General features: G+C 39.2%; 1 protein-coding gene across 1 annotated transcript in view; it reads right to left on the bottom strand.

Annotated features, from left to right (window-relative positions):
- Nucleotides 1-1,129: 1,129 nt before the first annotated feature.
- CDCA2 (cell division cycle associated 2) overlaps nucleotides 1,130-13,054 on the bottom strand; it is a 53,772-nt gene continuing 41,847 nt past the window's right edge. Inside the window, exons 13-14 of the mRNA XM_055144225.1 lie at nucleotides 5,188-5,359; nucleotides 1,130-2,292 (exon numbers count right to left, since the gene is read on the bottom strand). Coding sequence (XP_055000200.1) covers nucleotides 1,130-2,292; nucleotides 5,188-5,359 — 1,335 coding nt within the window. The remainder of the gene's footprint in view (nucleotides 2,293-5,187; nucleotides 5,360-13,054) is intronic.

Raw genomic sequence — 13,054 nt, 5'->3', positions numbered from 1 at the left:
TGGAACCATGAAAAACAACAAAAAATTCCCCAAAGCTAATCTCCTATCACCTCATACAAAGCATTTAAGAATCTTGCTTGAAGAAAAATCTGTCTTCACATTAAGTTTATATTCATTTTATAAAGATATATCTATACCATTCTCATTATAAGAATTTTTCAAATTTTCACATTAAGAATGATTTTAATCTATTAAAACTTTCATTTGAGACCATAATTTTATGAAAGCTGCAACTTTCACCCAAAGGGAAAATAAGTTTTATAATTTCCTTCCCTCCTGATTAATTTTTAATCAGCTTCCTTGCACTACTTTTAAATAAACCCCCTTGCACTCCACTTCCTTTAAATTTCCAACCTCATATTACCTCCAATTTTTATAAAGCTGCATGAATTTTATCATTTTGTATTTTAAAGAATAACTTCTCTCACACAGGAGTCATTTCTCCAAGATGCTTATTACAACAGAGGCACACATATGTTATTACAACAGAGGCACACATATGTACTAACATAAAATTTTTTTTAAAAGTTGGTAGGGGCAGGATTAGGAGTTGGGGGCCCATACCAGATGGTGTCCAGGGTCTATTCCTGGCTCACTATTCACAAGTGACCTCTGATTGTGCTTGGGAGAACATATCTGGTGTTGCAGTTCAAACCAGGCTACATGTAAGGCAAACACTCTACCACTGTTCTTTCTGGCCCTGTGAAAATTAAAATTTAAGAACTGGGCTGGAGAGAGTATAGCAGGTAAGGGGTTGCCTGGCATGTGGCTGACCTTCCCAGCCCTAGCAGGAGGGATCCCGAGGGCAAAGCCAGGAGTAAGTATGGAGCACTGCCAGGTGGAGCTCCCAAACCAAAGACAAAGAGTTAGTAATTCTTTCAACAAAATACTAATAAAGCACTTGTCATTGGGGGTGAGGACATATTTAAGAGAGTGCTTTCTTCTGGAGGGATTAAGAAACTCAATTATATCTACTGGAAAGTAGATTCGACTCAAATGGTTTTATTTGAAACTATTCAAACTTTGAAGGTGAACCAGGCATGAGAACTAGAATGAATGGGAGATTCTTTTCCTCACGATGCTTATTTCGTTTCTGGCCAAGTGTTAGCAGAAAATGTCATTCCTTGTTTCAGATCTCTGATCGGTCATTTGAAGACTTTTCTCCCCTCTGGTTATGCATTCTTCTTTTGAACTGACTAGTATTTCTTGTATTTTCAAGTGCAGATGTACAAAAGCTCTTCCTCCTCTTGCCAGGTAAATTGGAAGAAGTGGCAATGCTGTTTTCTTTACTTGGTATAATGGGCGGCACCCATGGCGTTTGTTCCGAGAACACCGTTTCTTTACTGGAGGACAGATTTTCATACCCGCTGCGGTCGAATGTACTTATTGTTCTCCTTTTGGTTTTCTGGGACGTGCAAGACGGAGGAGAGACCCACACAAGCCCTTGGTTCTCCAAATCCTTTTGCAGCCTTGTGCTTCGTCGAACTTTTGTTTTACTACTTGCTCGTTGAAAGGTTTGTTCTATGGAGTCAGATAAATCTTTGTAGAGCTCAGGATTTAGCTCCAGATTTTCTAAATTTGTTTCTACAGTTACACATGGTTGTTGATTTCCACCTTTTTCCAAAGGTAAACTCTGGCCTCTGGAAAGACACCGGGAGCGCCTTCTTTGTTTCCGGTCCCTACAACTGCCTCCACTACTCTCCGCAGAGCTCCTGCCCGACTCCTCACTTTGCCTTTCTTTCACCTTATCCGCCAGAACATCTGAACTATCAAAGTCTGTCTGTGCACCTGTCATTAGATGCTTAGTCTGCAACTTCCCTGCTGTAGCTACCACAAAGTCATCTTGCTTTTCACGCTTTACATATTCATCTTCTGAAATTTTAAAGATTGGAGAGAGGTTTTCCACGTTTTGACTGGCCACAGAAAATTCCTGGGGCTGGCAGAGAAAATCAAGTTCTAGACCACCTAAATCAACAGGTTGTTTCATCAGAGAAGCACAAGAAATAAGACTGTTATTTTCAGTCCCACTTTTCAGCTCCTTTCCACTTCCCAAAGTAATTTCTGCTTTTGGAATGTTTTCGTTTGTGTTAACTTTTCTAGTATCTATATTTAAGTCTTGATCAAAAGTAGTTTTATCAAGTGCTGTGGAACTTTTTATGTAGGAGCTGTGGAATTCAGGCACATCACAGTTAAAACCTTGATTCACCTGCAAGTCTTCTGGGTTCTCAGGCAGAAGAGTGTTTATTTTAGGAAGTTGCACTTCTTCAAGTTCACCATTTGAGTTAAAATCATCTGTGGGGCATGTAAATAAGTACAAATGTCATTAAAATGAAAAAAACAAAATATGGAAATAAACCAGAAAGGTACCCTACTGGTTTCTGTGTTATAACTTTTCAAAAACCATGAGACTTATAAGTGTGGTACTGTTTCCTCACCCCATCTGTCATCTCTTTTCCTTCGAGTTCTTCCTCAATGCACAGGCTAAGAAAATATGTATTTAATGCATGAATTAATAAAGCACATAACTTCAGACCATAAAAATGAGAACTGTGTGTTAAATTGCTCCTTCTATTCTAATGTACTTTCCACATACTACAAGGTCAGGGAGCATGAGGCAGTCACATTTCCCATTTCCTCAAAATTGAATTTCTGAAAATGGGCAATATGGTGCTTCTGAAAGTTTTCTACTTGTGGTCTCCCTTGAAATAGCGGAGAGCAAACTTCCAATTCTCAGGTGACTGAGGAAGTGGTTAAAAGGGTCCAGCAGAAGATACTCAAGTCTCCAGCTGTGTTAAATCAATATAAACTGTGCTGTACCATGTCTGCTTCAAAATCCTAATAATCTACCTCATTCTCTAACGAAAATTCATCTTCCAATATATTAAGACATCTGAAGCCTTTTTGCCACATGACATCACATTGCAGACAAAAAAGTAGATAACATAGCCAAAATACATTCAGGTATTGTGAGTTCGAAAGAACAGGATTAATTAGGTGGCTTCTTTATTAATATCTCTGATAATAAAGATTTTAATTAGTCAGTCAAAAGAATATAAAAAAAATGTTTTGAGCAAAATCAAAACTTGGAAAGTATACTAAACATATACAAATCTCAAAATCCAAAAACAAATCTCAATATGAAAAGTATACATTCATGATCTGGATACTTAAAAACATGGTCTGTGAAGCTAAAAACAAAGAGAACAGGGACTGGAGCAATAGTACAGCGGGTAGGGCGTTTGCCTTGCACGCAGCCAACCCGGGTTCGATTCCCAGCATCCCATATGGACTCCGAGCACCGCCAGGGGTTATTCCTGAGTGCAGAGCTAGGAGTAACTCCTGTGCATGGCCGGGTGTGACCCAAAAAGAAAAAAAAAAAAAGATAACAGGCTATTCACTGCTAACTGTCATTTGGGCTCTAATATAATTTAAAATATGCATACTTAAAAATTTATCATAAAATTAAAATATTAGAGAAGGAAGGTAAGAAAAGAGTTAAAGGAAGCGAGAATAGGTGAATAAGACAAGAAAGGAGGGAGGAAGAAAAAAAGGAGGAGGAAGGGGGGGAAGATAGAGGGAAGGGAACTCCAAACAATAATAGTGAGTTTTTTGTTGAAATATTGAATGTAATCAAAGTAAAGAGAAAGTAAAGTGAAATTTATTCAGCTACACAGGCGGGGTGGGGGGCTGGGGAGAGGTTTACTGTGGTTCTTGGTAGTGGAATATGTGCACTGGTGAAGGGATGGGTGTTTGAGCATTGTGTAACTGAGACTTAAGCCTGAAAGCCTTGTAACTTTCCACATGGTGATTCAAAAAAAAATTTTTTAAATTAAAAAAAAAAAAGATAGAGGGAAGGGAAGGGAGAAAAGCTGTTTTTATCCCCTGTAGCAGATAGCAATCATTGAAGAGTTAAAATATTTTTTAAAAGAAATTATCTGAAAAGATACAGAATGGAAAAAATATATATATGAAGTCACTGTTTAAACATCTTCAGAAAAACTCCTGTTAGGAATCAGGTAATAAAAATAAGACTTAGCTTCCAGTCTCAAGGGGACAGTAACTTGCAGGCAGGGAGCAGAACTAATCATTATCCCCCAGGTGGCATAGGTGTAGTGCAAACAAAGGTTTCCCTGAAAAGGCAGGCAGCACAGCCAAATCTTAAGGGCTAAGCAGCCTTTAAGAGACCAGATGTAAGAGAAATGGAGTGTCTCTTTTCCTTCTGGGGCAGGATGCCCAGATGTGGGTGTACCCAGAGGCCAGAGAACTGGGAGAATAACTCTGGGGTACTGGGTATAAGTTTAAACTTTTGTGCTTTTCTTAATAAACAGCCTACAGTGACACCTATCATTTATCCTTAAATATATTCTAAATTCAATATAGTATGTTGCAAATGGAATGTAGGAATAATGATTGACAATGGTACTTAAAAATGAACCTACAAAAAATTATTGTATCAAGTAGGCATATACTCATTATTTTCAGCATGATTTGCTCGATTTAAACCCCAGGCAATTCAAACCAGCTACAGCTCCAATCCAATTTTTATCTCCTTGAGTATCAATTGTCTTAATCTGACCTTTGAAATTCAACTTTCAAGGCAACTGAGTTCAACTTATAAACATTAATTCTAAGTTTATTTTTAGAATAAGTTCTAATTAATTCTAATTAATTCTTAGCATTACCTCCATCGAAACAAAAAATCAAATATTTATTTGATTTTTAAGTCAAATATTTAAAATATTCATTTTACATATTTCTCTTTAATGTAAGGTGTCAGAGAGGAAAAAAAAGTATTTCCCCAAATATTATCAGCAAAATCTTCTGTGAAGACTGCTCTGGGGAGAGGACACAGAGCATCCACAACAGATTCTGAAAGGAGCCAAGGTAACTAAAGAATCACATCTCCTTAACGTAAGTCTCTCATGGCAGACAGTGGCAGGAGTTTAGAAGTAAAGTATGTGTCTTGCACGTGAGGCTTGTGTTCAAGTCCTAGTACCACGAAAAATACAAAACCCAAACCCAAATTCTTTCATGGCAATAAGGGAACACTATTTAAAAACAAAACCCAAAAAAACTCATGTAATTTTTACACAGTAAATGGAAAGGGGAGGAGAGAGTGAAATAGTAATTAAAAGGGGTGGATGAACAGATAACATACATTTAAATAAAAGGAAAAGAACAGAATACCTGACTCCATCCTTTGAAAGCTTGAAAATGAAGGCATCACATCTAGGAACTCAGGCAGCTCAGGAATAGGACTTAGGAGAGGCTTCTTAGAAGCAATGTCTCGTTCCCCATATAAAGACTTCTGAAAAGCTTTCTTGGTCCTTCCTCTCTTCTTTCTGCCACTTTTTAAAGCCTGAGAAAAATAGTAAGACACTGCAATTGAGAAAGATGCAGCATCATAATTTTGACTTTTTATTTTTACAGAAGAATAATAAAACCGGTTACTTCATTTCAAATGGAAGAAATCTGAGTCAGGGAAAGGAAATTTGGTGGCTAACACAAAGTCATATAAAACAAGAAGCAGGAGTCAACTTCCAAATAGCTGGGTAAACTATATTTCAAAAAAAAAAATACTTGCCAAAAGAAGTAAAAACAAGATCCTATGGAATCGGATAGACTTCTGGTATTTGTTCCTGTTTGGAATACACACACAAATGCTGAATTCTAATTTTGCAAATCTGAAACCTCTAATGTTACAAAGAAATGTTCCTTCAATTTATTTTTGAAAAAATGAGATGTCTGGGCTAGGAAGACAGTGCAAGCAGGTAGGATTGCAACCAAACCTGGTTTGATCACTGGCACCACATGGTCCCGAGCACCCTGAGAAGTGACCCCTGGGCATAAAGCCAGAAATATGCCCTATGCACTGCCAGATCTGACCACAAACTGCCCCCCCCCAAAAAATTTTTTTTTAAATTGTTGTTTGTGATTAGTATGTTCTTAGGATGACAATTTAAGCTAGAATGAGTTATCTACTGGTGGTTCAGAGTATTTTCTAGTAATAGATCTGGATAAAGAAGCATAAAATTTTAAAAAAAAAGCATAAAACTTGAAGGTAAAATAATAGCTTGCTAAGCTGATTCAAATCGATGACTGAAGAGAATGAATTCAAATACAACAGATCCTAGCAAGCTATGTAGAAGAAGAAGGACAAACATTTTGGTGAAAATGATTGATAATAAAATCTGTAATGCAGTACTAAGTTCAATTTTGATTGCTGTATCAGCAACAGGAACTATAATGTTCCATGTTAAAAAGAAAAAGTTTCATATGGAAAAATGCTTAAAGGAAACTCAAATACTATACTGAAATAACAGAATGATTATTATTTTGCCCAAAAAAAGAATGAGATACATTCAGTTTGATATTGGAGAAAGTCAGCCATCAGAACAACATAAGGAAGAGATTTTTAACAATGTTCCCAGAAGCAATACATTCAAACTTTTCTCAAGAAATTGCTAAGTGCAGGTAGTAACTTGCTGGGTAAATCTGGTCTTCACGAAGCTTACTGTCTCAGGTACCAAAACTAAAATCTGTATTATAATATGTATGTTCCATGATGAACTTATCACACAGGAAGGCTGCCTGATGTTCTCGAGAGGTGACACAAGTCTTGTCATCGGTCACCATGTCCTTCTCTCCCGGGAGGGAGCATAACATGACGCTCGCCATAACCATACTGCCAAACCCCATCCCAAGCTGTTTCACTCAGGGTGCCCCAAAAGGGGTCGGATGAGAGCCCTCCCCGCCCCAAGGGACCCAGCCCCAGCAGCCTAAAAGCTCCAGAACTCAACTGCCACCACACTCACGGTCACTCTCCACACGCTTGGACAGAGCCTCACCCACGAGTAAACGTATTCCTGGGCGACACTTCATAGGACACACCCTACTCATACTTCAAGAGTACTGCGTCACATTTGATGGGGTTCAAAGTAGGAGGAAACCAATCTTAGAGGGATTTTTTTTTTTTAACAGATACGTATATAAAAGCACACAAGGCTCAACTTCTAACAACATATTAGTGATCTTTTATAGAAGAGCTTCAATGGCCCCTGGGTGAAATACAACAATCCTCACCCTTCTTTCCCCTAAGGATACTTTTTTGTAGCATTTTCAGCAGTTTTTCATAACAAATAATACACAATATATTATTTCGGTTCTGCTTTGGGGCAGGGATTGGGGTTCGGGATGGAAACACCCGAAATATGGTGGTGAGAAGGTGTAATGATGGTGGGATTGATGTTCGAATATTAAATGTAATGACATATTGTGAACTACTCTGTAAAATAAAAAAATTTTAAAAAAAAGGGGTGACACAAGGGCATTTGGGGAATGCGATGGTATGGGAGGAACACAAATGGGTGCTCCCAACAGGCTCCACAGAAAATGATCTGGAAGAAATGAGCACTGCATTGGCCAAGAACCAGAACAGGGCAGAGGTGTTCTCCCAAAAAATGAGGGTCATACTGAAGAGCTCTAAATGAGGCAGCACAGCCCAGAGGAAGAGCGACAGGCAGCAGTGTGTGCCCAGTGGGCTCACTCAGAAGGAGCAAAGGCTAACAGAGCAAGCAGGGCTGACTGCACGGTTATTTGACAACATTTGAGTTTCCATTTAAGGAAAGTTGTTTCGCTGACAGAATAGGAGATTTCCTACGGTGTGAAACCGTGGATGATTTTCAACAGTACAAAATGACATGGAAGTAAACTCCTTCAGCTATAGATTTCCTGTAAAAAAACAAAACATCCCATGGAAAAATAATTTGAGGACTATATAAATCTTCCTCTGGGTGATTTACAATATACACTTAAGAGTAAATTCTAAGAAGTCCTTGTAAAATTAATCTTTATAGACATTAGGAAACTGCTGAGTCAAATGGTTTTCCATGAACTACACATAGAAAAACCATAAACATTCCTTGGAAGGGTTGGCAGAAATGATAACTTGGTCAATAGATGTGGAAGCAGAGAGAAAATACTAAAAGTTTCATACATGAGTTACAAGAGAGAAACATTTGGACTTTGGTTTAGATCCTTTCTGTTAAAACCCCACTGGTGGGGTGGGAGAAGTAAGTACAGAGGTTAGGGTGCTTGCCTTGCAAGTAGCTGAAACCATTTCAAATCCTGGCACCACATTTATTCCCCCAAGGACCACCAGTAGTACTCTTTGAGCACAGAAGTAAACCTGCAGCACCCCAGGGTGTGACCCAGGCTCCCATAAACCTCCTACCTCGAATTCTATCCCTGTTTCTTAACTGCTTTATAACCTTAGACAAATTAACTCACCTCTCTATACCTCTTTGTCCCTTTACAAAATGGGAATCAAGACAGCATACACCAAAGGATACCTTGATGCATAAACTAATACATGAAACGATTAATGCAATGTTTTACCCATAATGAAACTATGTATTAGCTCTTCCTGTTCTTTTAAGTTTCTTCATACTATTTTCAGAATTGTCCTGGGGAAAGTAATTTGAATATCAAATCATGCTTAGGACTTTTATGGAACACAGTCAATTAATATTCTATGGTCAATGTTGTTAGGTTTTAATATCTAAAAGTTTCTGATTCCTACACAAGGAAAAAAGAAATCACTGTTTGGAGAATTTGGGAATCTTATGGAAAAAGTTTCAGTCAATGACTACAATAAAGTGGCTACATAATAAAATCAGAGCTGCAAATGAAAGAACAAATCTGGAAAAACAGAGTTAAAGACCCAGGAGATAGTTCAAAAGGCTGGAATGTGGCTTTGCACAATAGAGGCTCAAGTTCATTCTCTGAACATTGAAGGGGCAACCAGAGCTAGAGAGGGACCTGAGGCCACCTGGTGTGGCCTTAAACAAAAGCTATTCAGTTAAGCTTATGGAAAGTTTGCTAAACATGAAAAACCCCAACAAAGGAAAAAACAATTTTTAGTTTTTCACAACTAACAAATTATGATTGACTTGTAACTGATTTCCCTCAGACTTTAAGCAGATCCTAGACATTACATTATTATGTATGAAGTATTTCTGCAAGAGGAACTTTTTCTCCCCCCTCCTCTACAATAAAATGAAACATCTTATTGCCAGGAATTTTATTTGATTCATTTCCTCCTAAATAAAAAAAGCTACAAATACTACTCTGTATTACAAAGAATACATACAACAACCTGAACACAGCTCTAGAAAAACTATGTGGTAAAAGCCAATTCAAAATTTACAGTTTATGATGCCATTTACATACTATTCCCTCCCCCCCCCCAAATTCGAGAAATACAGAATATTCAGGGTAGTTAGACAGTACAGTGGGTAGGGCACTTGCCTTACACATGGACAGTCTGAGTTCGCTTCCTGGCACCCCATATGGTCCTCTGAGCCCCAAGAGGAGTAAGCCCTGAGGACCACCAGGTGTGGACCCAAAATGAACAAACAAACAAAAAGAAATATGGAACATAGTGACTGCCAGGGGGTTACAGTAGGGGAAGGGATGGAAAGTGGACACAGCGGAGATCCTCAGAGCAATGGAAATGTTCTGTATCTTGACAGCAGTTTGGTATTGTACTATTGTGAAATGTTTTAGTCTTGGATGACGTTCCCATGGCAAGAAATTGGGTAAAGGGTACTAAGGATCTCTGGTCTTTTATGAAGGACATATATATCCATAAACTTAGTAAGAATCTCAAACAAAAGGCGAAAATACACACGAAAAACCCACGTTAGCATTTCCCCCTCAAAAACACAAAACAAAAACAAAACATTGACAGCAATTCCCCTTCTATTCTTCAGAGCACAGATTTCTCCAATTAGCCCATACATGAGTGGTTTTTTTTTTTTTTTAAATCGGGATTCCAATAAGTTCTCCACACATTCCTTATGGTTGACAGACCTTTTCCTTGTCACTCACTTGGTGAATAGAGTGAGGCATCTCTCCTGTAGACTTAGCCAAAGTCTGGATTTGCTTGATTGCCATCACGGCATGTTTCATTTACCCCCAGCACTGCAACTTCATAGGCTGCTCAACAGACCAATGCTTGGATTCAACTTCGCTTCTGTTTTAGGGGGTATTTCACATATGACAGAAGTCTCCCTTACTATATCAAGGAAACCTACAATTCTCTGCTGTGGCCTCATGGCTGACCAGTAGGCTCAATGGTCTGTCTTACCTGGCCACTTCATACCCACTGTCATGGTGGAAATGAAAGGGAGAGGGGAGGAGCAACACGGAATCTAGTTAAAGGCAACTGGTCATGTTCAAGCTCGTCTATAAAAGGGGTCATCAGAGAGAGACCATGGAAATGGCTGTTGGTGGAAAGGGGGACTGAAATCTGGTAACTTCCTCTTTGACCTCAGTCTCACACATGGACAGATGGCAGTCACTCTTAGACCACTCACCTGTGACCATGGAAACAGCTGGAAGAGCAACAGTTCTCAGCCATGTGATGTGGCCAGGGAACAAGGGAAAGCCAAAGGGAAAAAGAGCAGCCGGCTAAGGCCATATGAGATAGACCACAGACCCCCAGCAACAGGCTGCAGCAGCAGACCTGGCACTAGGAACTCAGTGGGAAACAAGGGAAATGGTCTCATGTACCAAGAAAGAGCGGGAATAGGACAGACACCACCATTCACTGTAAAGAGAAATCGGCAAGAGGACAGGATGCATGACACCATACCTAAGAGTCAGAGTGGGATAGGCCTGGACATTGGGGAGGTGCCTAGAACTACTCACCACGCCCATACAATAAAGAAACTTTAGTATCATAAGCACAGGAGTTTTGTACGCTCATTTCTCACGCAGATTCCAGGAGCAAAGTTCAGTTTAGCAAACACCATCAGTCTTCCTGAAGTTTCCATGAACATGTGTTTTCACTGACTAGTGGGAAATCTATAAAGGATTCTCCCTCAGTGACTGCTAGTTTACCTGAAATAGATCTCCAACATTTTCCAGAGAGTAGAGAAAAAAGTATCCTAAGAACATCTAAGAGGTTTTTGCATAGTGTTGCTATTTACATAATTATTTACAAAATAATTATTACAAATTTATATAACTTTAAACTTTTTTCCAATCTACTATAATAATTTTTTTTGGACACTGTCCCACCTTTGGTCAATGGAAGCATCTTCCAGAAAAGTTGGCTCCAATCATTTCTTAGGTTCCCTCATTACATAATGGAACAAAATCAGGCTCATCTTCTATATTTGTTGTAAATATGAAGTCATTTCAGCAAGGAGCTCTGATCTTCCCATTGAAAATGATATTTAAAGACTATAATATGGATACCAAACATAACTCTCTGCTTGTATCATTTCAAATGAAAGAGAATCATAGGGGCCGGAGCGATAGCATAGCGGGTAGGGCGTTTGCCTTGCACGCGGCCGACCCAGGTTCGATCCCCGGCATCCCATATGGTCCCCCAAGCACTGCCAGGAGTAATTCCTGAGTGTAAAGCCAGGAGTAACCCCTGAGCATCGCTGGGTTGTGACCCAAAAAGAAAAAAAAAAGAAAAAAGAAAAAGAACCATACATTCATGCAGGTATTTCTAAATTCAAATACTTATAAGATATTGACTTTTATTTGAAAAATTCATTTTTTATTTTCATTGTAGTTAAAAGTTAACATTTATGGTTTTGATGTTCAAAACCACTGAACTTTCACTGAAGTACTCGAGATTGTCACCACTGTGCTGACGTCGATTCTAGTCTTCCTATTCCTTCCTCACCTCTTTCAAAGCTTTTCAAGTTTCTTGTTTTTGAAAAACAATTCTTTGTGAGTTAAACTACTATGTTGACTTATAATTATTTCCCTTCCTTTTCAAATTTTCTTTTACCTAGGTTTAATTGGCCTCCTAGTCATATAAAACAGTTACAGAATTCAAAGTCAAAACTAGTAACACAGGCAGAGGAAGGTTAACGCTCCTTCCAATTCCCTCTTCTGTCCCCTACATCCCTACAGTTCACCAATTTTCACCGCCTTAGTCTCACTAATATATATATATATATATATACACATATATATATATATATTTTTTTTTAATAAGAACCATATCCAGGGGCCGGAGTGATATTACAGTGGGGAGAGTGTTTGCCTTGCACAGTCGACCCTGGCTCAATCTCTGACATCCCAAATACCCCCACACAGTCAGGAGTAATTTCTGAGTTTAGAGCCAGGAGTAACCCCTGAGCATCTCTGGGTGTGAGCCAAAAAGAAAAGAAAAAAGAACCACATCCAGATGCCCAAGGGCTACAAAGGCAGAGTGATACAATACCAAGAACAACTTTGCTGCCTCATACATATGTTCTACCACATGAACTATCTCCCTGGCCTCTTGTTCTTCCACTTTTGTAGCTAAAATATTTTAGTATGTGTGTATGTACATATACTACCTTCTTGTTTAATCTTTGGGTCATGGCCAGTGGTGCTCAGAACTTAATTGTGGCTCTTGCTTAGGAATAACTCCTGTCAGGCTGAGGGATAATTTCATATGGGATGCCAGAGATCGAACCCAGGTCAGCTGCATGCAAGGCAAGCACCCTAATTGCGGCCCTTTTACTCCGGTCCCCATACATTACTACCTTGTACATTGTGTTCTTTGTTTTCTTAGGTTATAGGCAATATTAGCTAGCCGTATTAGCTGTTGTTACAAATAACTTGACCCTGCTCAAAAAATATTTTTCAACCAGTTCTGGATGTTGTAAGTCCATGTTCAAGGTCTTAGAAGGGCCAGTCTCCGTTGAGGCTTCTTCTTGGCTGGAGAGGAGTAGGGGAGGGACTGCTCTTCCAGCTACTATTGCCCATAGTCTCCTGTCTGGGTTCTTGTGCCCAAATTTCCCTTTTTAAGTACACCAGTCAATATGACTTAAGGATCACTGAAACGGCCTCATTTTAACTGGAAGTCCCCTCTCCAAATGGTCACTTGACTGAGTTCTCCAAGCCTGCTCAGATCAGGACTGGGACTCCTCCCCCCAGGTCCCCAGTTTCCCAGTAGCTTGGCAGTCACACCCACAAACTGTCCCTGGTGCCATGTAATCTCATCAACGGCCAAGACCCAGAGACTATAAACTAAAGCTCC

The sequence above is a fragment of the Sorex araneus genome, chromosome 7, assembly GCF_027595985.1.
Source record: "Sorex araneus isolate mSorAra2 chromosome 7, mSorAra2.pri, whole genome shotgun sequence".
Lineage (NCBI taxonomy): Eukaryota > Metazoa > Chordata > Mammalia > Eulipotyphla > Soricidae > Sorex > Sorex araneus.
The sequence above is the reverse complement of the archived record's forward strand: the minus strand, read 5'-3'. Positions and strand labels throughout refer to the sequence as shown.